This window comes from Rattus norvegicus, chromosome 2 (genome assembly GCF_036323735.1).
Source record: "Rattus norvegicus strain BN/NHsdMcwi chromosome 2, GRCr8, whole genome shotgun sequence".
Lineage (NCBI taxonomy): Eukaryota > Metazoa > Chordata > Mammalia > Rodentia > Muridae > Rattus > Rattus norvegicus.
This window is the reverse complement of record NC_086020.1, coordinates 111,922,710-111,947,115: the sequence shown is the minus strand read 5'-3', so window position 1 is coordinate 111,947,115 and position 24,406 is coordinate 111,922,710. Positions and strand designations below refer to the sequence as shown.

The 24,406-nt window shown below is 39.6% G+C and overlaps 1 protein-coding gene and 1 pseudogene across 10 annotated transcripts in view; one reads left to right on the top strand and one right to left on the bottom strand.

The window, feature by feature from the left end:
* Ect2 (epithelial cell transforming 2) overlaps positions 1-24,406 on the top strand; it is a 62,265-nt gene that overhangs the window by 19,671 nt on the left and 18,188 nt on the right. For 9 of the 10 annotated variants that reach the window (XM_063282047.1, XM_063282043.1, XM_063282046.1 and 6 more), the window contains 9 exons: positions 2,484-2,603; positions 4,238-4,306; positions 6,108-6,218; positions 7,009-7,105; positions 9,843-9,924; positions 11,017-11,095; positions 11,445-11,564; positions 16,021-16,159; positions 18,985-19,139. In XM_063282047.1, coding sequence (XP_063138117.1) covers positions 2,484-2,603; positions 4,238-4,306; positions 6,108-6,218; positions 7,009-7,105; positions 9,843-9,924; positions 11,017-11,095; positions 11,445-11,564; positions 16,021-16,159; positions 18,985-19,139 — 972 coding nt within the window. Of the gene's footprint in view, positions 1-2,483; positions 2,604-4,237; positions 4,307-6,107; positions 6,219-7,008; positions 7,106-9,842; positions 9,925-11,016; positions 11,096-11,444; positions 11,565-16,020; positions 16,160-18,984; positions 19,140-24,406 lie in introns of those variants that run through there. The other variant, XR_010063624.1, reaches the window with a different exon arrangement.
* Positions 23,799-23,923, bottom strand: LOC120101329 (small nucleolar RNA SNORA17; annotated as a pseudogene).

Here is a 24,406-nt window from a genome sequence, read left to right as displayed (position 1 = left end):
GGGCCTTGCACTTCCTAGGCAAGCGCTCTACCACTGAGCTAAATCCCCAACCCCTTAAATTTTTTTAAAATAGTATATAAATAAGAAAATTGCTAAATATCTCATTAGAAAAAATTTTATTTATTTATTTATTTTTTTTTGGTTCTTTTTTTCGGAGCTGGGGACCGAACCCAGGGCCTTGCGCTTCCTAGGTAAGCGCTCTACCACTGAGCTAAATCCCCAGCCCCTAGAAAAAATTTTAATTATTAAATGACTATTTTTTTGTTTTTATTCTAGTCCACAGTTTTGCGGTCATGTCTAAAGATTCTACTTAAAACTAAACCATGATATCTTTAGCAATTCATGAACTTAGATTTTATTTTCCTTTGAATTGTTTTGAGTTAATTTTTGCAGACAGGTTTCTATTCAGGCTGATGTCCATTTGTGGGTATAACAGATGATATCCTAATGCCACTTGCTGGAAGAGCATCTTTGAGTGGTTACAATTTTACTTAGCTCTGCTTGGGATTTTGGTTGGTTGGTTGTTTGGTTTTTCTTTTGGCTTTGTCAGACAGGATCTAATGTAACCCAGGCTGGCCTCAGTGTTGGTATACAATGCTGGATGACCTTGAACTCCAGCTCTTCCTGCTTCCTTCCTGTATGTTGGCATTGTTAATGTGGTTTTCTATTTATATAAATTACACCAGTTTCCATTGCTTGGATTTAGTTATACTGTACCATACCAGCTTGAATATTGTTGTTTTTTATTATGAAATAATTGTGTATTTTTTCAGATATTTGTAGAATCAGACTTTCTCTATATAAAGTCCTAGAATTTTGATTGGTTTGTCTTGGAACAGCTAGATCAACTATTAAGATAATTTCATTCTTCTGTGTTGAGTGTTTCCATCTGTGACTGTGTGACTTAATTTATGTGCCTTTATTTCACCTGTCAGCTCTGGTTTTGAGCATATGCATCTTATACTCAATGTTTATTGAAGTTTTTTTTTAAACTTTTGGGACAAGGTCTCACTATGTAGCACTGGCAGTCCTGGAACTTGCTATGCAGACCAGGATGGCCTTGCTATCCCAGAATCCACTTACCTCTGCCTCCCAAGTGCTGGGATTAAAGTTGTACACGATCACCAAAGCCTAAGTTTTGTTTTAAACTTATTTCTGGGTCATGTGACTAAGATGTGCATGCCTTTTGTGTTTATGTGTGTGCTGCCCTTTTATCCTGTGACCTTGCTGCGTGGCCTACATATTTGCTATGAGATTTTTTTCCCCCTTTCCTTTTCTTCTTTTATGATTGCTAAGCAGGACCAGTGAGATGGCTCAGTGTGGGTAAAAGCACTTGCCTCAAACACCCTTAATGATTGAGTTTGATCCCAGCATTCCATGATAGAAGGAGAAAATAGACTTCTGAAAGTTGTTCTCTGACCTCCATATGTGCATTTTGCATGTGCGCACCCATGTTTTCTCCCCCTTTCTCCTTTCCCTCTCTCCTCTCTTTCATACATAGCCATGTACAATAATAACAACAATGATGATGTCTATAGCAGTAAGTGGACAGAGTTCAGGTACCCTCATAAGATCAAGAAATCTAATTTCTTTGCTACTAAGTTTCTATGCCATCATTTCTAAAACATTTAGCATTTTATTATTTTGTACTAGAAAGAAAGCTTATTGCTTTCTTATTCTTCTGTGCAAATTCAATTAAAAAAAAAAAACAACCCAAAACTCTTCTACTAATTCTAATTGTTTGGTTCCGCTTTTAAAAAAAGATATCTTGCTGGGGATTTAGCTCAATGGTAGAGCGCTTACCTAGGAAGCGTAAGGCCCTGGGTTCGGTCCCCAGCTCCGAAAAAAAGAACTAAAAAAAAAAAAAACAAAAAAAACAAACAAACAAAAAAAAGATATCTTTTTATTTAATGTGTATTCAGTGTTTTGCACAGTGCCTGTGGAAACAAGAAGAGTTGGTTTATTGGATTCCCTGGGCCTGGAGTGAGACAAGGTTGTAAACCATCATGTGGGGGCTGGGAACAGAATCTGGGCCCCCTGGAAGAGCAGCCAGTGCCCTTACCCACCTTCTTCCAACTCCCCCCAACCTTGTATGTGCGTACACACAAAGTATATCAATATATGAACCAACAAGAAAATGTTATAAGGGGCTGGAGAGATGGCTCAGTGGTTAAGAGCACTGACTGCTCTTCCAGAGGTCCTGAGTTCAATTCCCAGCAGCCACATGGTGGCTCACAACCATCTGTAATGAGATCCCATGCCCTCCTCTGGTGTGTCTGAGGACAGCGACAGTGTACTCATATACATTAAATAAATAAATTTAAAAAAAAAAAGAAAAAGAAAATGTTATAAGAAAAGATTGTCAAATTTAGGAAGCTACTTTCGTTGACTTTTTCTGATGTTGGCATCACTGTTTATCATAGTTGTTTATATTTTTAGCCTTTTTTCTCACAGTTTGCTTAATCTGGATTTCCCCCATTTAGTTATTTCAGGTACCCTTAGAAGAAGAAGGACAACGGGGTGGGCCTATTCTTGCACCCGAGGAAATCAAGACTATTTTTGGGAGCATCCCAGACATCTTTGACGTACATATGAAGATAAAGGTAAATTTGCATTAAAGGCCAATAACATTCTTTTTGCAGGTTGTGTATATTTATTGTACCATTTCAGGCATTTCAACCTAGCTAAGTAGATCAGTATTGTATGTAAAACGTATATCTTACAATGTATCCTGCCTTTGCGCTCAGTGGTGGTCCTCCTTGCTGAGTAGGCTTAAATATGGTAAATATCATCATAAAAAAATCTGGCACTGTATGTGTATGAATATGGCTTACATCTTTGTATGCACACCACATGAGTGCTTGGTACCCGTAGAGGGCAGAGGTTGGCATTGCATCCTTTATAATTGGAATTAACAATTGTGGGTGCTGGAAATTGCACTTGGGGTCTCTGAATGAACTGAAGTGCTCTTGATCCCTGAGCCGTTTCTTTAGCCCATTCAAGTTTTTGTGAATATTTTGTGTTTTGGGATGACTGAGGAATTCTGTGAACTAGGGACTAGCAAATTATGGTTTGTAGGCTGCATCTAGCTGTCTCAGTGAAGTCTGATAGCAGAGCCCATGCCTGTCAGACTTTCCTTTTCTCATACATTCTGTTTTGATCACATTCTTTCCCCTTCCTCCATCTCCCAGAGGGTTCCTCACCTCCCCATCACCCAACTTCATGTTCCTTGTCTCTTTAAAAAAAAAAAATAACAAGCCAAGTAAAAACAAAAGACAGACAAAAAAATCAACAAGACAAGAAATATACCAAAGCAAGACAAAAGAGCCCAGAAAAAAGAAAAAAAACATGGATCTCATTTTGGGTTGACCATTTGGGTTCTGGAGTGTGGTTGCTAAATAAACCCAGTGACACTCCATTGCAGAAAACCAATTCTCTGTTTCCCAGGAGTATGTTCCTAATAACTTGTTTGTTAGGGTAGGATTTACTTAAGTCTCTTTCCCCTTCTCAGTGCTTGGGCTCTGTCTGGCTTAGACATGTACAGTATTGTGTACTCTGCCACAGTCTCTGAGCTTATATGTTCTCAGTTTGATGGTGTCTGCAATTCTATGTGTATTCTTTTGGCTCATCTAAGATGGCTCTTACAGTATTTCTGCCTTCTTTTCCACATAGATCTCTGAGCCCTGAGGGGTGGCAGGTTTGGAAGGCATCCCATTTAGGACTTAGGGTTCCAGTCTCTCCTCTCTCCATTTGATACTTTGTATGGTTGTTTCTGTTCTGTAGACTTGAATACTAATGACAGACGACATATGGCTTTGGAAGATTTACCATCTGTTCCTTTTAGTAAAATTTGCTTGACCCTACTGCAGGTTATAATTTTTAATGACTTGTGTTAAATTAGTTGCTACAGCAGCAGGATTAAAAGTAGCCTTTTCATAATTAATAAGGCCAATCAACGTTTATAGCTGGTAAGATAAAACATCGATCTATCATTCATATTGGGAAATTAAGATTGGTCTGTCTTGACAGTGCTATTTATATTTTCTTCCTTAATCCAAACGCTGTTGTCTTGAAAGATAAAAATTTAATTCTTTGTTGTGATAAGAAGTTCACACATAACATTATGGTACTGCATAAGGTGAATTTTTTCCCAGCAGAAGATGTCATAAGTGTTGTTAGATGTGTAAGGAGCTATTGGGTTTAAATGTTTGATTTTTTTTTTTTTTTCCTTTTTCAGGATGATCTTGAAGACCTTATTGCTAACTGGGATGAGAGCAGAAGTATTGGTGACATCTTTCTTAAATATGTAAGTGTTTGTTTTAGAGTTCACATTTAAGTGGTATCTCATTAAGGACTGACAGGGAAGGAAAAGGGAAAATGCTGTTTCCCATGATCATCAAATCTGCTAGGATTGCGCTCAACTTTTCAAACATGCTTCTAATATCCCCAGCTTAGCACAAGATCATCTTCAGAACACAGTTGCATAGTGACATTTGCGTAAAGTTATCTGCCATCCTAAATGGTTTCTCATATATATAATCATATAAACATTATAATTTTAAAACCTGTATATATTTATATATACACATTTATGTGTTTGTAATTCCTAACAAAAGCCTACAGAGTCCATGGCGCTTACATTTAGTAAATAAATCACTCTGTGCTAGGTTGTGTGACCTATATCTGTAATACTTGGAGGCTGAGGCAGGAGAATTACTAAGAGTTTGAAGCTAGCCTGAACTTAAAGTGAGACCCTGTCTCAAAACAAAACAAAAGACACAAAAGCCCCAGAGAATACTTTGGTTTTCACGAGGTGGTGTGCTGACAAACCGTTTTTGTCGGAATGCTGTGGGGTCATGATTATGCATGCGAGCGCACAAGGTTCTTTCTGCAGCAGTGCTTTTGTTTCTGAAGCCTCTTCCTCGTTTTTATGTGTTTGTTCAGGTTGTCGGAGGACTGAAAACAGACATTTGTTTATTTGATGACTAGTAAGATGTTTAATTAGCCAAGACATTTTAAAAATTTATTTAAGTAGTTTATGCATATGAGTTCTCTTTGCATGTGTGCTTGCATGACAGGAGAGGGCATCAGATCCCATTACAGATGGCTGAGCCAAGAACAGCCAGTGCTCTTAACTGCCAAGCCGTCTCTCCAACCCTAGCCAAGCAATTTTCCTTATGTTTTGTTTGTAAAGATTGTATATTTTGATGATATTAATGGTATTTTTGTGTGTGTCGGGGTATGTGGACGTCAGTGCAGGCAGGTTCCTGCAGAGGCCAGAAGGCACACTAGACTTCTGGGATTGGAGTGCTAGGAACACTCCCTGCTTCGTGTGGGCACTGGGTACTGAATTTGCACCTGTCCCAAGAGCAATACATTCTCTGAAAGCTATGCCATTCTTCAGACCAGATTTTTCCCTTCTTAAGTTTCATGTTTTGGGTAATAAGATTGGTATTTAGTAGTGGTTTGGATTCTTCAACAAACAATAACATGTAATTTTTTACTCCCTGTAGACCAGCTTTAATTTGATTTTACGTTATTCTGAAAACAGGTTTTGAATGCAAAGTTCATATATATCTGTCATCATGCCTAGATTATATGGTGCTGGGGAGAAAACTCCAAGTTTTGTGTATATACTAGGCAAATACTTTAACAACTGAGCCTCAAAGATTTGTCCTGTTTTAATGTATGTGTCAATTGTATGTGCATGCATATATGTCTCTATTTGCTGTTTGATGTCATAGGCTGTGGTTACGAGTTGATGCATAGGCTGTGGTTACGAGTTGATGGGGTTTGAATAGCAATGAAAACCAGATTTGGAGATGAACTCCTACTCTAATGCTGAAGGTGTCCTGGAGCTTGGTAGGCCAGTGTGCCCATTACTGGCAATCTTGGCAGTCTCTTGACCTCCTACATGCTGAGCCCTGTGTCATTGTGTTGAACACTAATTTATTTGTAAAGGAAAGTTTTCTATTAACAGAAATTGTGAGGAAAATTTAAACTGTTTTCTTTTGAATATAAATCTAGTTGTTATTGATGATTGTGTCACAAAGGTTATTGTCTGAGGTGACATTCATAACCAGCTGTTTTCCCTTTTTTGTTTCTAGTCCAAAGATTTGGTAAAAACCTATCCTCCATTTGTAAACTTCTTTGAAATGAGCAAGGAAATGATTATTAAATGTGAAAAACAGAAGCCCAGATTTCATGCTTTTCTCAAGGTAATATAAATTTTTATTATAAAAATTCTGAGAGTTACTTCTGAAGTAATTTATTAAAATAATTTTTAAAAAAATATATAATGTTAGTAAAATTCTACACATAAGAACATCTTAATACTGACCTTAAAAAAAATGAGTTGTATCTGGGAGTGCTTATGATATTTAGACCTAGAAATTTGGAATTTTACATAGCAGAGGAGTGAATAGTGATGCTGTTGGATTTGTTTTGGCTTTTTCTGTGTCAATGGGGATTGAACCCAGGGTTGCATATGGTAGCCCATATGTGGAAATAATGTTGTCTGTGTCTAGTTCTCGAGGCACCTAGTGATGCTTCATGACACTGTTTTGAACTTAAGAAAGGCCTGTGCATGCAACTCTGTAGAGGATCACACCTTTTCTCAACAAGAGAAAATTTTAGGTCTTGGAAAATTACTGAGTTGTGATTTTTCTGAGAGCAGCTCCCGTCCTATATGAGTTCTTAATTCATTTGTTGATTTATTCATGTGTTATATGTGTGCATGTGTGCAAGTTTGTGTGTGTGTGTGCATGCCTGCCTGTGCTTGCACAGATGTGCTCATGCCAGTGCATGCATGTGCAGGCCACAAGTTCTTTACCTTTGACCCTGTAGATTCTGAGGCTTGGTGTGGTGAAGGTAAGTTCCTTACCTTCAGAGTCACTGCCAACTGCTGGCACTTATCTATTATTCTTGGCGGGGACATTTGCTATAGAATGTTTTGAAGTTTTACACAAAACTATTTTTGCTTGTAATAAATTAATTTCTTCCTTTTAGATAAATCAAGCTAAACCAGAGTGTGGACGGCAAAGCCTTGTGGAACTTCTCATTCGGCCAGTACAGCGGTTACCCAGTGTTGCCTTACTTTTAAACGGTACTTGTCTACCTCCTGGTTTGTTTGTCTGTTTTTTGTTTTGTTGTTTGCTTAATTTTGTTATCTTAGATATTTTTATTCAATAGTTTTTCCCCATTGAGAATGTGAGTCGTCTGTAGCCTAGCTGATCATGATCTTGTAGATCTGAAGATGACCAGATGATATCTGGTTTATATTAGTGTTGTAGTTCCAGCCCATAGCTTCATGCTGTCTACCAGAAAGAAGAGTCGATATCTTTATTTTCAAACTTTATTATGTCTTAGCACTCAAGTTTTCTTATACATACCAATTTTAAGATAATCTTGATAAACAGTCTCTAAAGTTATAAATACTCAGTTTTGCCTGGTACTCTTTGTAATAGCTGTGTCCTTCTACTTAGAAGTTCATTATATTTCCTGGTGTCTCTCTGTCTAAATGTATCTGTTTCAAGAAACAGACTTCCTACAGAGACCTCACAGGAGAGGACTCATACTCAAGTTTCTAGTCATGAAGTTTAGCTAAGTTTTTATATTTGAGTTTTATACTTAGCCTTCTTTAGAATCTTGGGATTGGCAGTGTGCAAGATCCCTAAGTTTGATCCTGACTGTCTCCAGAGTCAGGCATGGTACAGTCCTTTGTAGTTGCAGCACTGGCAAGTGGAGCCGAGGGTGACCCACCTACATAGAGAGTTTGAGGCCCTGTCTCAGGTTACTCTCAGGTTATCTAGTGTGCCTTTGCAATACTCCATTTGTTTAACACTTAAAACTGTATCCGTAGGATTTTCTATAACTGCTTTATGTTGAAATCTTCTGGCTAAAAAGTGTATGTTTGTCATTTATACTCAGTTGACCAAAGTATGAAATTCAGAAATCTAATTTATTGATTGATTAATATTTTTTCAAGAATATTTTGTATAACAAAAAAAACCAGGGCATTTCCTCTCACAGATTACCTTTCTAGTTGGTATTGCTTTAGGTTTCCCTGGTCTTTAAACCTGTCTTATTGTATTGATTATATCGATGGTGCTTAAATAGCCCATCCTTTAGGTTTTCAAAATTGAGTTTTTAAAAATCCAGTTTGCATTTCCAGTTCTTCATTTTTGGGGGGTAGAATCTTACTTTAGACCAGGGTTTCTCCCAGTCAAAGCCTGCTGAGGTGGGAGCAAGTTCCCAGCTCTCATTTGGACTTTTTATTAAGTAGGAGTTTATCAGATGGTATCATGACTAAAATGAAATTCTAAGGATTTTTGTGTCCTTCCACATAAACATTAGGTTGGTGTGGTGTTAGATTGGTTGTAGCATGGGTAAGGATGTGTCAGGTGAGGCATAGGGAAAAAGGACAATAACCCGAGAAGAGGCATAGTCAGCCTACGAGAGGCAGAGGCAGGTGGGTTTCTATGACTTGGAGGCCAGCCTCTTGTACTTAGAGTGACCCTGTAACAAACTGAACAAATAATAAGAATGCCTACCAAAAAAAAAAAAAAAAAACCAAAACCCAAAACCAAAAAAACAAAACAAAACAAACAAACAAAAAAAACCCCCAACAAAATCCCCAAGCAAAACAAAAACTCCAAAAACTGGAGAAGCAGAGTTAGCATGTTAATATGAATGTCTATAATAAATAGCACAAAGCTTGCTCTTAGAGTATGCAAATGCTCTGTAATGGGGTCACATGCCCTCATACCATACCTAAACACAGAATTAAGCAGTCAGCACTGCAGGGAAAGCTTCAGGAGTCTACAAGCCTCCCAATATGACTGAAAGACATGTGACAAAACAATGTTTAAAAAAGTCAGTATTCTGAAAACTTGATGAGGAAAGTAGTTTGGAAACTAATGAAGAACACAGTGTTATTAGAGAACTTTGGTTAAAACTATTTTGAGGGGCTGGGGATTTAGCTCAGTGGTAGAGCGCTTACCTAGGAAGCGCAAGGCCCTGGGTTCGGTCCCCAGCTCCGAAAAAAAGAACCAAAAAAAAAAAAAAAAAAAAAACTATTTTGATTGTTGTTTTAAAAGATTGTGTTTGTGGGTAGTGGTAGCGTTTCACATGTGAAGTTGAGTGCCCATAGAGGCTAGCAGAGGGCATCAGATCCCATGGTGTTGGAGTTGTAGGAGTGAGCTGTCTAACTTGGGTACTGGGCACTGAAGTAGACCCTCTGCAAATAAGAGCTTCCTAACCCCTGGCCCCTCATTCTTTTATTAAAGACACTGTAGTCCAGGAAATCCTGAAACTTACAATGGAATTTTGTATATAAATTAGGTTTTAATTCTATTTAACCATACCTTGAAAATATTTTATGCTGAGTAATAGTTTTTGTTTAATTAAAGCAGTTGGTGACCTGACAGATGTTCAATTAGGTGTATTAATGGGCAACCTACAGTAATGTTTTCATCTCTGTCTCTCAAGTGCTAGGATTCAAAGCATGTGCCATCATACTGTGGAATAAGCACACCTAGGACCCTGCACATATCAAGCAAGTGTTCAACCTCTAAACTACGCACTCAGCCATTGTTTGGAGAATAGGCTGTTACTGTGCAGTCCATTGTTGCTCCAAACTTGGAATCCTTCTTCCTCCTACTTGTAAGGTTAGGGATTACAGATCTGCCATATAGTTCCTGGCCTCAGACTTCTCAAGATAAGGGCCAGGTGTTATCTTAAAAGAAAAAACCAGTTAACCTATAGTAAAAATACTGATATGGCATAGGTGGAAAATCACCGAACTCTTTTTAATCATGGAAAAAACCATTTTATTATTACAGATCTTAAAAAGCATACAGCTGATGAAAATCCAGACAAAAGCACGTTAGAAAAAGCTATTGGATCACTAAAAGAAGTAATGACGTAAGCAGTCCATGTTTTACTGTGTGTGTGTGTGTGTGTGTGTGTGTGTGTGTGTGTGTGTGTGTGTGTGTGTGTATATGTGTGTGTGTGTGTGTTTGAGAGAGACAGACAGACAGAAGGTGTGGTGAACACATGGGCTTCATCCAAGGTAAGTGGAGGTCAGAAGACAATGTCAGCTGTTTCTTCCTTCCTCTTTTACATGGAATTATGGGATATGGAGCTGTAAGTGCTTTTACCTGTAGATCCATCTTGCTAGCATGCTTCCATGTTTTTACTGGATTAGGCTGGAAGTGGTAATCTTTGTCATAAACAATAGAAAAGTATCAATGCTTTTGTAAATTATCTAAGTTCTTTCTCTAGTAGTATGGCTACGGTTAAACACTGAGTATTGTAAGACTATATTGTTCAAAATATTTATTTCTGACATTAATTATATATGCAGAGATAGTAATGGAAATTTGAAATTAGCCAAGAGTGCACAGATAGATCTTCTTGTGTCCCAGAGAAAGGCCTTTTCATGTCATCCCCATGCACATGGTCTTATGGGGATGTTCTGATTTCAGTTAAATTCTGATTCACAAAGATGTGTAAACCTTGCGTTTGTAGGTCCTCTCAGCAGCTGAATTTTCTTTTTCCTACTACTTTTTATATTTCTTAAATAAATTTTCTCATGTTAATTAAACTTCATTCAGTGAATGAAGTCTTTACACATTCCTTAAATTCATAAAGTTCCCTCTAGAAGCAGTAGTGGTTGTAGCTGTTCTCTTTGCAGGGAAGTGACTGCCATAGGACTGGAGGGAAAACAATTCTTTAACGCAAAGTGCGTTTCAAACATCAAGTATTTTACAGGCTAACTGTATCTGTAAATGTAAATCATGAGTAAAATGTTCCACAGTGAAACATAGCATTTCTGAAAGATTCCTTGGAACATGTTTTAATAGCAAGATGTTTTGAAGGAGTATTTATCTGATTCATGTATCATAATTAATGCACCCACATGAAAGTTAGGTTTTGTGACATGAGATTTATTTGTGTACTGATTTCAGTGTCTGTATGAAAAGAAGTTTAACAAAACAACCATTAATTTTTCAGACATATCAATGAGGATAAGAGAAAAACAGAAGCACAGAAGCAAATTTTTGATGTTGTTTATGAAGTAGATGGATGCCCAGTAAGTAGCTTTTGTTGATTACCATTGACTTTTCTGCTTTAACGAGGTTTCTAAGGTCTCAGTGTAAGCAGTGTCAGGCTGCAGAGATGCCTCTGGTTGTGAGCCCTTGCTGCTGGACCCTCGTCCAGTGACTCGGCCTATGACTTCAGCTACAGGGACTGGAGGCCCTCTCCTGGGTTCTCAGTGTACAGTTATGCAAACAGCATATGTGCAAGGAGACAACATACACATAAGTAAGAAAAATAGAAACAGGTCTTTAAAAATAGATTGACAATCTTAGCACCACTTTTGAATGACAACTTATAATAGTTACTTGGTAACATTTGACTACTTCTATTAATGTTCACAGGCTAATCTATTATCTTCTCATCGAAGCCTGATACAAAGAGTGGAAACAGTTTCTCTTGGTGAGCACCCCTGTGACCGAGGAGAACAAGTCACTCTCTTCCTCTTCAATGACTGCCTTGAGGTAAAGGCGTACTCACTGATGTTTAACACTGATGTATCTTGTGATCTCCCTACGTATTTAAAATAAAGCTTTAATTGAAGTACAATATAGAAATTGGGGTAAATTCAGTTATTTTTTTTTTTAAATGAGACCAATTGCTGATTTCATAGTGTGGAATACTATGGAATACTTTTGGGAGAAAGTCTAATATTAAGTTTGATACAAATTTCCAGACTGCAAATTAAGTCAGGATTCCTTTCAACTAAATGCTTAGATGATGATTTGTGGGGAACCTTGTTTTTATGTATATTCAAGATCTACAAATTGGGGTTTTTGTTTTGTTTTTAATTAAAGTATAAGTAGCCTTTTGTAGCCAAGATGAAGGCAGTTGAAGAGCTAATTTGATAACTTAGTACTGTGACTCCTTGATTTCTTCCTTTTCTATGTTGATAGTGTCTCATTCTATAGCCCCAAACTAGCCTTGACTTCTGGGCAGTCCTTCCACTCCAGCCTCCCCAAGTGCTGGGATGACAGGCATGAGCCACAATGCCAAATTGGAATCTTCAAAATAAGAAGGCTGTTGGTGAGATGTAATAATACTAATTCTAAAACTCACCTGTGTATGTTCACAGGCAAATATTGAGTTCTATATACTTTTAATTAAGGCTTCTTTCTATTTTTTAACATGTATTTTTAAATACTTAACCAATACAATGAGGGTAAGTGTCTTAGGGATTCTATTGGCTGCAATGAAACACCATTTCTAAAGCAACCTGGGGAGGAAAGGGTTTATTTGGCTTACACTTCCTCAGCACTGTTCATCATCAAGGGAAGTCATGGCAGGAACCTGAAGTCAGAAGCTGAGTCAGGGCCACTCTCAAGGCTTTCTCTCTCCTCCTCCTCCTCCTCCTCCTCTTCCTCTTCCTCCTCCTCCTCTTCCCCCCTCTTCTTCCTCTTCCTTCTCCTCCTCATCATCATTAAAAAAGAACCTAGGACTACCACCAGCCCAGGCATGGCAGGAATGGCACCACCCACAGTGGACTGGGCCCTCCCACATCAATCGCTGAGGAAAATGTCCTGTAGGCTTGCCTATGGCCTCATCTTATGGAGGCATTTTCTTTTTTTTGGTTCTTTTTTTTTTTTTTTTTCGGAGCTGGGGACCAAACCTAGGCCTTGTGCTTCCTAGGCAAGCGCTCTACCGCTGAGCTAAATCCCCAACCCCATGGAGGCATTTTCTTAAATAGGTTCTTTTCCTTTTAGATGACTTCAGCTGTGTCAGGTTGACATTAAACTATCTAGCACAGGTAGAAAGGAATGCGGTATTCTTTATGTCGAAAAAGATGTTCATTTGGTAAAGTAGACAATAACAAGAATACACTAGGACATGTTTGTTACTGGGAAACTTTTCTGTTGCCCTCATCAAAAAGCTTTGCTTTTTCTTCTAAGTCTGTCCATTTCTGCATTGCTTCTTTAAAGAGCTCTGCTTGTCCATTATGTTTTTTCTTTAAGGTGTGAAACACATAGGGACCAGGGCAGTGAGATCTCAGGGAAGCTCTGTCTCTGATAAAGTAGAGGGCTGGGACTTAGAGGTTCAGAAGTGATACTTTCATTTAGCTAATAATGGCATCAAACATGCAGAATAGTGAGAATCTGATACACAGTTGATCATGTGGAGTGAAATAATCATGAAGTCAGTCATACACTGGGTGGTTGTGAATGGCCTGAATCTCCCCCAGTAAGTTCTCGACCTGCTCTGCTTTTGAGAGCAAGGTCAGGAGTCAGTCTTAACCCCATCTTACCTGTACTAGGTACATTATCCAGGGCTTAGCCGTGTATAGTCTCACTGTTTTCTTCATTTCTGTTAATGTGTTTTGAGGTTTGTCCTGTTGAAATCTCTAGGTTTGCTGGCCTCATTCTGTTAGGTTAGGTTATTTAGATTTCCTTAACAATTTGTTAGGAATTTATTTTAGCTTTTAGTACAGCACTGACTTATTTTGATATTTTTTAAAATTTTATATCCCCTTCATATTTTACCATAATTACCTCATGACATCCCTTCTGCTTTCATTTTTATTGTGTCAATCCCTGTACCCTCTCAGGTCCTAGCCTCAGTTTCTTCACCTTCGTGAGTCCTGTGACTTTTTGTTCTCCTGTGTCCTAGTCAGGGTTAATAGTGCTGTGATGAAACACCAGAAAGGGCTTACCCTTCCATGTCACTGTTCATCCTCAAAGGAACTCAGGACAGGAACTCAAACTTGGCAGGAACCTGAAGACAGGAGCCGATGCAGAGGACATGGAGGGGTGCTGCTTACTGTCTTGCTCATCATGGCTTGCTCAGCTGCTTTCTTAGAGAACCTAGGACCCACAGCCCAAGGATGGCCCCACCCACAGTAGACTGGGCCCTCCTACATCAGTCTCAAATAAAAGAATTGCTCTAAGGCTTGCCTGTAGCGCTGAGTCTTATGGAGGCATTTTGTCAGTTGAGGTTCCCTCCTCTGATGACTTGAACTTATTTCAAGCTGACTAAAGCTGACTAAAAGTTGTCAGCATTCCCACTAGCCTCCATCTCAGTTGCCCGAATAGAAACTGCTGTTTCTCTTCTCATTGTTTATTTTATTTTTAGTCTAGCAAGTACTGGCCTGGTAATCTGTGCCTCATCCTCTCCACATATCCATTACTAGTGTGTGTACCCACAGCTCAGCCGCTTGAGTTTTAAGACAGAATCTTGCTATGTCTCCTAGGCTGGTGTGAACTACCTCAGCCTCTGAAGTGCTGGCTTACAGACGTGTCACCGCCCTGTTCAGCTACCATATTTCAGATAATAAGTGTGAACTTCAGAATCCACATTCCTAGGTAGACCGTTAGTATTTCACTCACTCACTTAAGAAAAATAAACAGCAAAATTGAAGCAAAGTTACTTTTAATATTTTAGTTCTAGAGAACATAAACCTATAGTAATCACTATACTTCTACATTAAGAACAATTGAATATCAGTAAAATCTGTATATCTTAATATACTTTTAATAATTTATTTTCCATTTGAATATTTTGTCTGATTTAGTTTTTTAAATTTTTTTTCAAGAATTATTTTATTTATATGAATACATTGTTGCTGTCTTCAAATATATCAGAATAGGGCATTAGATCCCATTACAGGTACTTGTGAGCCACCATGTGGTTGCTGGGATTTGAACTCATGACCTCTGGAAGAGCAGTCAGTGCACTTGACCTCTGAGCTACCTCTCCAGCCCTGGGTTTTTATTTTAAACCTTGGTTTATTAGTGTTTGTCATCAATTTTAATACTCTTCTTGTTTCCTTTTTAGAAAATTAATCTTAAAATTAATATATTTCATTAGCCAAACAAACAGAATGCATGTCCATTCATTGCTTAGTAATCAGAGTATCTGCTGCTTACTTTTCACGGTGTGTGTGCTTACGTGTGTGTGTGTGTGTGTGTGTGTGTGTGTGTGTGTGTGTGTGTGTGTGTGTGCGCGCATGCCTTTATATTTGTGCTACATATATATGACATGTGGGATAGACATGTCTGTGTGTGCTTTAGCGTCGTTATGATTTAATAACTAGCTCATTTTATTCAATACCAGGTAATATATTTTTTAACTGTGTTTCTCATACTCATGATTACCAATCTCAATTTAAGTACATATTTATGTTCATTTTGTGTTAATGCCTTTCAATAAAATCTGTATAGCTGCAAAGGAGGTTTTTCTTTTTCTTTCTTTCCTTTTTCTTTTGGTAAAATCTCAATATATCACGAATCACAAGATCTTTCTGATTTTGCTCTTCTCCAGTTACCCATCTCTTCCTTTTGCATGGGTATCCAGTTAAGGTAAAGTTATAGCCAATACAGCACTTTGAATTTATAATCCCTATTGCTTTTGTGTGTGTTTTTGTTGTTGTTATTTACTTTTTGAGACAGCCTCACTGTGTAGCGAGGTGGCCTGGCACTGAAAGTCCTCTCCTGCTATAGCCTCCCGAGGTGGGGTTTGAGGTGTTGGATGAGTGCTTCATTACTCCTATGAAGCTTCCCTTTGTCAGTATTCTTCAAGCAGTCATGAGGGCAGGGACTGTCTGATAGAAACTTCTTCTGTATGCTGTGACTAGGAGAGATTTCAAATCCGTAACTTAAACTAAAATTAACACTATTTAGAACTCTAGACTCCTGCCCCAGAACAGCTGTCCCTCATGGTCTTGTCCTTTCATGCTCTGGGGACTCTTGGCACCCTCTATCCCTAGGCCTGTTTTTCTGATTGAACTTTCCTAATAAGGACATGAGTGTCTGGCTGTGTAATTACATGTGTGCTTTTCGTCAGTCTCTGGCTTTGATCGCGTAGTAACTGGAATGGCTCATCCTCAGATTAGTTGCGTATACATTTATGTGATTGTTGCTGTTATTTTTAAATGTGCAAAGTTTGGCTTTATCACAATAATGATTATGACATTCCCCTTACAATCAGATAGCAAGAAAACGGCACAAGGTTATTGGCACTTTTAGAAGTCCTCATGACCGCACCCGGCCACCAGCTTCTCTGAAGCACATTCATCTAATGCCTCTTTCTCAGATTAAGAAGGTGCTGGACATCAGAGAGACAGAAGGTAAGCTTCTGGGAGAAGCATTAGTTAAATAAGAATAGGTGGTCCTCAGGGAGGCTTAGATTTATTGCTGTGGGTTTTTTTTTTTAAATGTATACATTTTCTTCACATGTGGCTCGGCTCTCCTAAAGAAGTAATTGCTCTCCATCTTAAATCCATTTCTAGGTACAGACTCAATGTTTTCATTGTTTCAAATGAAAGTGTTATTCCAACTTGGGGAATATCCTTGGTTAAGAGTCAAACATTTTTAAATGGCTATCCATTAAAATTGCACTTAAACTTGTCTGATTCCTACATCAAAACTTACTAATTCTTCAGAATCCAAAATAAATAACCAGTTTTATTCTGGACCTCGTATTTTTAATATATTTTTTCTTACCAATGGTGCATTTTTGGTTCTTTTTTCTTTTTTTCCCATTAAAAACTGTGCATGGCTGTTTAGTCTGAATGTCTGTGTACTACATTCATACAGTGCCCATAGAGGTCAGAAGAGGGCACACGTCTCCCTGGGAGTCAGCTAAGAAGGTTGTGAGGCCTGTAGGTGAGAACTTGGGAATAGACCCAAGTTCTCTGGCAAAGAAGCCAGTGAGGTTTTAACCACTGAGCCATCTCTCCTGCTCTAGGAATGTCTTTTAAGATTTGGGAAGGTGGTTGTGGGAATAATGACAAGGCGGGCCAAGGTGTAAGGGTGCTTGCTGCCAAGGCTGACCGGAACTCCATCCCTGGGACCCACACAGTGGAAGAAAAGAACTCACTTCCCACCATGTTCCCTAAAGCACACATTATCTAGCATGTGAGTGTTCATAAGAACAGACTATCATACCAATTTTTAAGAAAAGATAGAGCAGAGCTTATTATTATTAGTAGATGTGCGTGAAATAAATAGCCCACAGTACCTGGTGACTTGGCACGGGCTTAGATTGCGCACACGCGCATATGCATGTACACGGAAAAGATGGGTGTTTTGGCTCACTCTGACACTAGCATTTGCAAGGCAGAAGCAAGCAGATCTCTGCGTTTGAGTCCAGTTATGGGTACACAGTGAGTCACTATTCTCAAAAATAGTAAAAAATAAGTGTGTATGTGTACATGTGTGTGCACACATGCACCTGTGTATTGCATGTGTGCTAGTTTTCTCTTGTTACAAAATTCCTGAGATAATGTATTTTTTTCTTTTTTTCGGAGCGAACCCAGGGCCTTGTGCTTGCTAGGCAAGCGCTCTACCACTTAGCTAAATCCCCAACCCCGAGATAATGTATTTCTAAAGATACTTTGGCTGATGATTTTGGAGATTTCGGTTCATTCTCTTGGTCCCACTGCTGTGAATGGTGTGAATGAATGGTGGTGACATGGTTCATCATGTCTGACACCACGTGCTGGAGCCTCATGGCAGAGCTGTGAAGTAGAAGTGGTCAGGGTCCCACAATCCCCCCAGTGCATGGCCTCAGCCATCTAGAACTCCCACTCATGCCTAGGTGGCGACCAAGCCTTTAACACAGCTTTTGGTGACATGCTGATCCAAATTAGAGCACTGTCTCAAGGGAAACTTTTTCTTTTTAATTTGATTAGCATTTGATTTTTCTTTATGTCTGAAAAGGCTAGAGATAGCATCTACCTTTTTTTTTTTTTAAAAAAAAAACATTTATTTATTTATAAATTTTATGTCTGAGTACAATGTAGCTGTCTTCAGACACACCAGAAGAGGGCATCAAATTCCATTACAGATGGTTGTGAGCCACCATGTGGTTGCTGGGATTTGAACTCACGACCTCTGGAAGAGCGGGCAGTGCTCTTAACTACTGAGCCATCTTTCCTTTCCAGTCCCTTTTTTTTTTTTCCCCAGCTCCCTTTTCTCTTGTGTGTTGTGCTAATCAGACCCAGGACTTTGCACCTGCTTGTCTAGCACCCTACCACCGAGCACATCTCCAGTGCACAGGAACTTATAAAACTTTTTTTTTTCACCTGTTTAACTCTGGCTATTAGAGCCTAGGGTGAGACATTTATTTAAATTTGGCGGAGTAGTGGTTGTGAAAGTGTTCAGTACACACATTAAGGAGTGTCTTTTTTTTTTTAAAGATTTATTTATTTATTATATATAAGTACACTGTAGCTGTCTTCAGATACACCAGAAGAGGGCATTGGAACTCTTTACAGATGGTTGTGAGCCACCATGTGGTTGCTGGGAATTGAACTCATAACCTCTGGAAGAGCAGTCGGGTGCTCTTAACCGCTGAGCCATCTCTCCAGCCCAAGGAGTGTCTTTAAGATACAGATCAGGGAGGTAGTCTCTTTATAACCTGAGGTCAGACCCAGGGACCCTTGTGATGGAGAGAACTGTCCTGTCCTACAAGGCTTTGGCCTCCACATGTTCATTCATAGCAATTTTGTTTGCTTGTTTTCGTTTTTTCTTCAAAATTTTTAGCATTAACTTTAAAATTGGTTATTTTAGCATCTCTATTACAAAGCAATTAATGTTTCAATGTGATTTATGTAACTTCCTAGTGATAGATGCTCTCATTTTATTTTGAAATTAAATACTAGAATGCTAAGAAATGGTAACTATTTTGCATTAAACTATCAGTAAGACATTTGAATGTCAAAGAGAACACTCCTTACTTATTCTCAGTTTACTTTTGTTCCTAATACAGTATATGTGGTTATAATATTTTTTCCCACTGCTTCAAATGACTGTACTGATGCTCCCTTTTTAATTTGAAAAAAAAAAAAAAAACAGGGAAGAGAGGAGGTAGTTGGTTTTGGTGCTCTGTGGAAATGAAATATCTGACAGCTAAGGAGTAACACTATGTATGGTTATTCTGGAACCCTAGATTGTCATAATGCCTTTGCCTTGCTTGTGAGGCCACCAACAGAGCAGGCCAACGTGCTGCTCAGCTTCCAGATGACGTCAGAGGAGCTTCCAAAGGAGAGCTGGCTGAAGATGCTGTGTCGACATGTTGCCAACACCATTTGTAAAGCAGATGCTGTAAGTTCTTAAACTTGTGTCAAATGCAGGGATAAGCGTGCACAATGCACTCAGACATTTCCAATGGTGAGGTAGTCATGAATTGGAGAGAGCCTTTAGTTTTATTCACATCCTGAAAAACCTAGGTTGTCTGGGGAAAAGGTTATTTAAATTTTTAGACACATGAAATATCCCTAGAGTCCCTCATTCCCAGATGGTCAGTTTTAACTTTGTAGCTCTGTAGCTGCAGTTTAGTGAGGCTTTGGGGGCACTTGGAATGCACCGTTTGCTTTTTGTAGATGTTTTTCCTTATAATCAGAGAATTTAATATATGGACATTAATGTAATTTGGCATATATAATGTATTATGTAACTGTTTTGTAAGTTGTTTTCTAACTTTTAGTTTTTTAAATTAAAAAACTACCTTTTTGTGTTTACCAGTGTTTTGGCTGTATGTATGTTTGTGGCCTGGTGCTCCTGGAGCCTAGAAGAGGCCATTGGATTCTCCTGGGTCTGTAGTTACACATGGCTGTGAGCCACCATGTGGATGCTAGGAATCAAACTCGGGTTCTCAAAAGAGCTGCCAGTGGTGCTCTTAGCTACTAAGTCATCTTTCTACCCTTTTGAAATCCAGTAATGAAGATTTTTGTTCAATGATGTCCGAAGTTTCTGCAAGCGGTCTTCATTCCTGTTTTTCTGTGACTGTATTTTAAGATGGCTCAGTATTTTATTTTTATTGCTTGACTTATCCTGACATTGATGCTTTCTTCTATTGTCTTTGTAACATTGTGAATTTTTTCTGCACAATGATTTTTAAATTGCTTCCATCAGTATTAAGTGTCCCTGTTGAGTCTTTACTGTCTTCTTGAAACTTGAGATTTCTTAAAACATTCTTTTTTAAGTTGCAGAGTATATAGTCCATCATAGTGGTGAAGCCAGGGCAGTAGGGGCTCCAAGTGGCTGGTCAGATCCTCCCCCAGTGAGGAGGGAGGCAGAGAGTGACGCTTGTGCTCGTTTCTCCTTCTCCTTCTAACATTGGTCAGCCTCAGAGTGATGCAGAAGAGTGCCACCCACAGTAGACAGGCCTTGGAACATCAGTTATCCTAATCCAAATAACTGTCCAAAGGTGCGCCAGGAGGCTTGACTTCCATGAGATTCTAGACTCACCGTAAGATTCTAGAGTAGCCATACTGGTGGCAAAGGCAGTCTTTCAGCTGTTGGTTAGCATGGTTCTTCAGCTTAGTCCCTGGCTTTGGGACTTTGTGCAGTATTGGTTTCATCATGGTGTGCCCTTTGGTGAGTTTCAAGTCCAGGACTTAATTCTTCCCAGGCCAGAGACATCTTGCCGAGACGAGAGAGTGATGCATCCTTCTTCAGTGCATCTTGCCCCTTGGTTAAGTCAGAAGTAGACACTCATCTGGCTTTCCTTAGCACTTAGGACTCTCTTGTTTACTCTCATTGTCCGTCTTGCTCAGCCACTATCTTGCTTCGCTCCTACCCTGTACTTTCTATTGGCGTTCTTAGGTACAAATAGTATTGGCAGACTATTATTCCTCCTTCAATGTGCTTGGAGCCCTCAATGTTGCACATGTTGGCAAGTTTTTCAGATTGTGGACTGTCTGTTGACTTTCCTGGTCAGGTATCTCTCTCATCTGAAGTTCTGTGATAAGTTGCTCCAGAACTCAGTATTGAGTGTACAGTATTTTATGGAACATTTTGGATTTCAAATTGTTAGATTATGATTTCACGTTATTAGATTAGGGAAGCTTGACTATAGTAAAAGAGAGAACATTTTGTTTTCTTTCTCATTGAAACCCGTGGAAGCTTGCTTTTCCTATCAGGATAAGTTGCCAGTCTAGTTTTCCCACAGCAACTCTGGAAGTACCTTTATATTAGACCAATTACAGTGAAGAGCTGGGTGTGGTGACTGGAAGGAAATGAGGTACCAGCTATTTTAGATTCTGTAGTAGCTCTTGGATGAATTCAAAGTCCCTTGGAAGACAACCTGATCTTCATATAGATAGGGTCAGGTTGTTAGATAGAGAGCCCTCACTGCAGAAACGATAGTGAATAGAATGTGTTGCTGAAACAGATTGACACTGTTCAATAATAGTATTAAGGTTAGTGGGGCTAACACTGTTCCACCATTACACCTGCCTTCTGACCATAGTGATGGTCACACACGGCACACACAGTAGGGGGCAGGATGGCTTATGCAGTCCTTTCTAGGAGCATACTCTAACATTGCAATGCAAAGCTACTGGGAAGTTTGGCTTCAAATGCAATTATTGGCTTATTAGCTGTAAGATGAATAATCATATTAGAACTGAACTACAAGCAACAAATGCAGAGAATTTCAGATAATATAATTATCCACAAGATGGCAGCAAACATTTACCTATGTACTGATTTATACTTATATCAAAGAATTATTCTAGTCGGTTGAAATTCTTTTTCCTTAAGATTTGCTTATGCATTGAGAGATTTGGTGACATCAGTAAGCTCTTTTCTGAGTTTAAGGTTTCACACATAGTAAAAAAAAAAAACAACAAAAATTTAAAGGCCCTAGTTTAATGTCTAATTTGAGAATATTTTGCCATGTTGAAGAAAGTATGTTTCTAAATATGTATGTTCAAATGATATAAATATATGTACAACTGATGTATTTTTAAAAAGCATTTCAGGTTCTTTGAATCAATAGTTTTTTAAAAAAACTTCCTGGTACCCTGAACAGTAGATGCTTGCTTGTTTGTTGTTGAAGTCTCCTTCCTTCTTTGACATGTAATCCCAGGGAGCCCTCAGGCTTGAAGCAGCCTTCTTGACTTAGCCTCTCAGACCCTAGGATTACCACAGCAGCTTGAGGCTGTTTAACTGAGTAAAATAAGTATGATTATTTTATTGAATATACTGTTTCATTTATTGTGACCATTTGTAAATGGGTTAACAAAGCTTTCAGGATGAAAGAGAACTTTAAAACAATGCATGTGAAACTAAAGCTGAGAAAATGGCTGATGATTGTACAGCAAACTCTAGGACTCAGGCTTCTTTATTCTCACTCAAACCTTTTATTGGTTCTATGAATTTCACATTATGTACCCCAGTCCCATTCTTCTCCTGTCTTTTACCCTTGCAACCTCCCCCACTACAGAAATGAGAACATTCTTGTGGAAGCTGTACTGGGTCACAATATATCCCACAGTGTAACCTTTTGTCCACACTTCTTTGCTTGCAAGTGTTCATTTTAATGACTTTGGTCTAGTTGAGGCTTCTGACTTCTGCTACACTTTGAATACTGGAACCAGTGGGACTCCTCTCAGATATCCTGTTGTTGCCCTGTGTCATGGAGAGCTTGTGGTTTTGGATCTGTAGGACTGGCCCCCTCATGCACTCCAGCAGTTCATTGCTGGGGTAGATGTTATGGGGGGTAGGGGACAAATTCAAAGCCCTGGATTGGGACCTGAGCTGACCAGCCTGACGACTCTCCAATCTCACACCATTGGGCCAGCTCGCAGAAATCAGGGTCAGTTCTACTGTTTGAGCAGCTGAAGGATACAGCCAGCTCTCTTGCCTGTCCTAGGTGGCATGGCAAAAGTGGGGGAGGGGATCTCACCAACAACATTTCACAGCAGGGCTGGCTCTCCAGTGTTCACACCCTTAGGGATGGCTCGTCTGCACCCCCACCACCATGGTCATCTCTACTGTGCTGCTTAGGCAAAGTGCAGTGCTCCCTCTCCTAAGTGCTGCAGCGGGTGAAGAAAGGGGCCAACTCTTTTGCTCTCATGACTCCAGTGTTAGGTTTCCTGCCTGCCAAAGGTGACAGAGGTGAGGGGGAGAGGAGGAAGGTATCTTTCCTTTGTCCATGCTACTGCAAGGGAGTGGTAGAAGGGAGATGAGTGGTAAGGTAAGCTCTCCTCATGCTGATTCACTGGGTAACTCACCTATAACTACTGCATTGTTGGGAGAAGGGTGCTATCCCTAGTCTGGCAGCTAGCTAGGGTTAGGGGTCAGTCAGCTCTTTCACTTTCATAACTCTGAGCCAGTTCTGCACACCCCTCAGATACCAGTATGTTCCTAAGAGACAGCCCAGTTAGGGACATCCACCTGGCCTTTGGGAACAGATCCCTGCTGCTGCAAGGCCATGGACCCAGATTGCAGCACAGCCCAGGATCCAGGAGATGTCACTGGCCACTCACATCACCTCACTACCCCTGAGCCTCCAGTTCCTCTGCTCTCTGTGCCCACATCCTTCTGTTTTTCTTCCCTATTTCTCTGCCATTTACTTGCTCTACTTCGTGCCTCTTGGGGACTCTGGGTGTCGGGGGTCATCTCACATGTGGTCACAGGACCACTTGCTATGCCCAGGTTGTTAAATATAGTGCCGGGTAAGGGTCATCTTGGATATGGTCTGCTCCCCCGGGCCTTTGTGGTGCCAGACTGGTGGTTATCTTGGGCTCAGCTCCTCACTGGGTCTCCCTGAGTGGTCCCATGCAGGGCTAGTCTGTCTTGGGCTCATTCCTGACCAGGTGCCATGATCCCAGGGGTATTCTTCTAGGGTCTGGTGCGCTTCCTACCTGGATGCTCATCTGGAGGCACCAGACTGGTGATCATCTCGAGCTAGCTTCCCATCCCGGACTCCTGGCACTGGACTGGTGATCATGCCAGACTTGCTTTTTCCAGGGAATGGTAAGGCTACTGATTATTTAAATGTTCACAAATCAGAACACTGAGTGAAGACATAGCCTGTCTTTCTGCCACCTACTGATGCACATGTTACATAACAGCCATGCCTGTAATCCTCTGGCAGGCCGGTCAAACCTTTGTGTTATCTCTGCTCCCTCAGAGTGTAAAGTGTAAAGTTTAGTCTGCTTAAAGTGTTAACTCAGAATGTATACAGGGAAATTTCCAGTCTGTTGCCAACATTCTCAATCAGGGATTTTTTTTTTTTCATGTATGTGACAGACACACTCACACACACACCACACACACATACACATACACATACACACCCTTTAATGCCAGTAGTATAGTTTTACGAATAAATGAACTCAAGCATTATTATCTTTTGCCAATATAGTTAGTCTGGAAGTAACTTAGATTAAATGCCCTAAGCCATCATTTAGTATTTTTGCCACTAATTCAATATTTCTATTGAAAATAAAATACATATTCTATTTCTTGGGACTGGAGAGGCGGCTCAGTGGTTAAGAGTACTGGCTGTTCTTGCATCGTACTCAGGTGCTGTTCCCAATACCCACATGCTAGTTTAAAACCCTCTGTATCCAGATGCC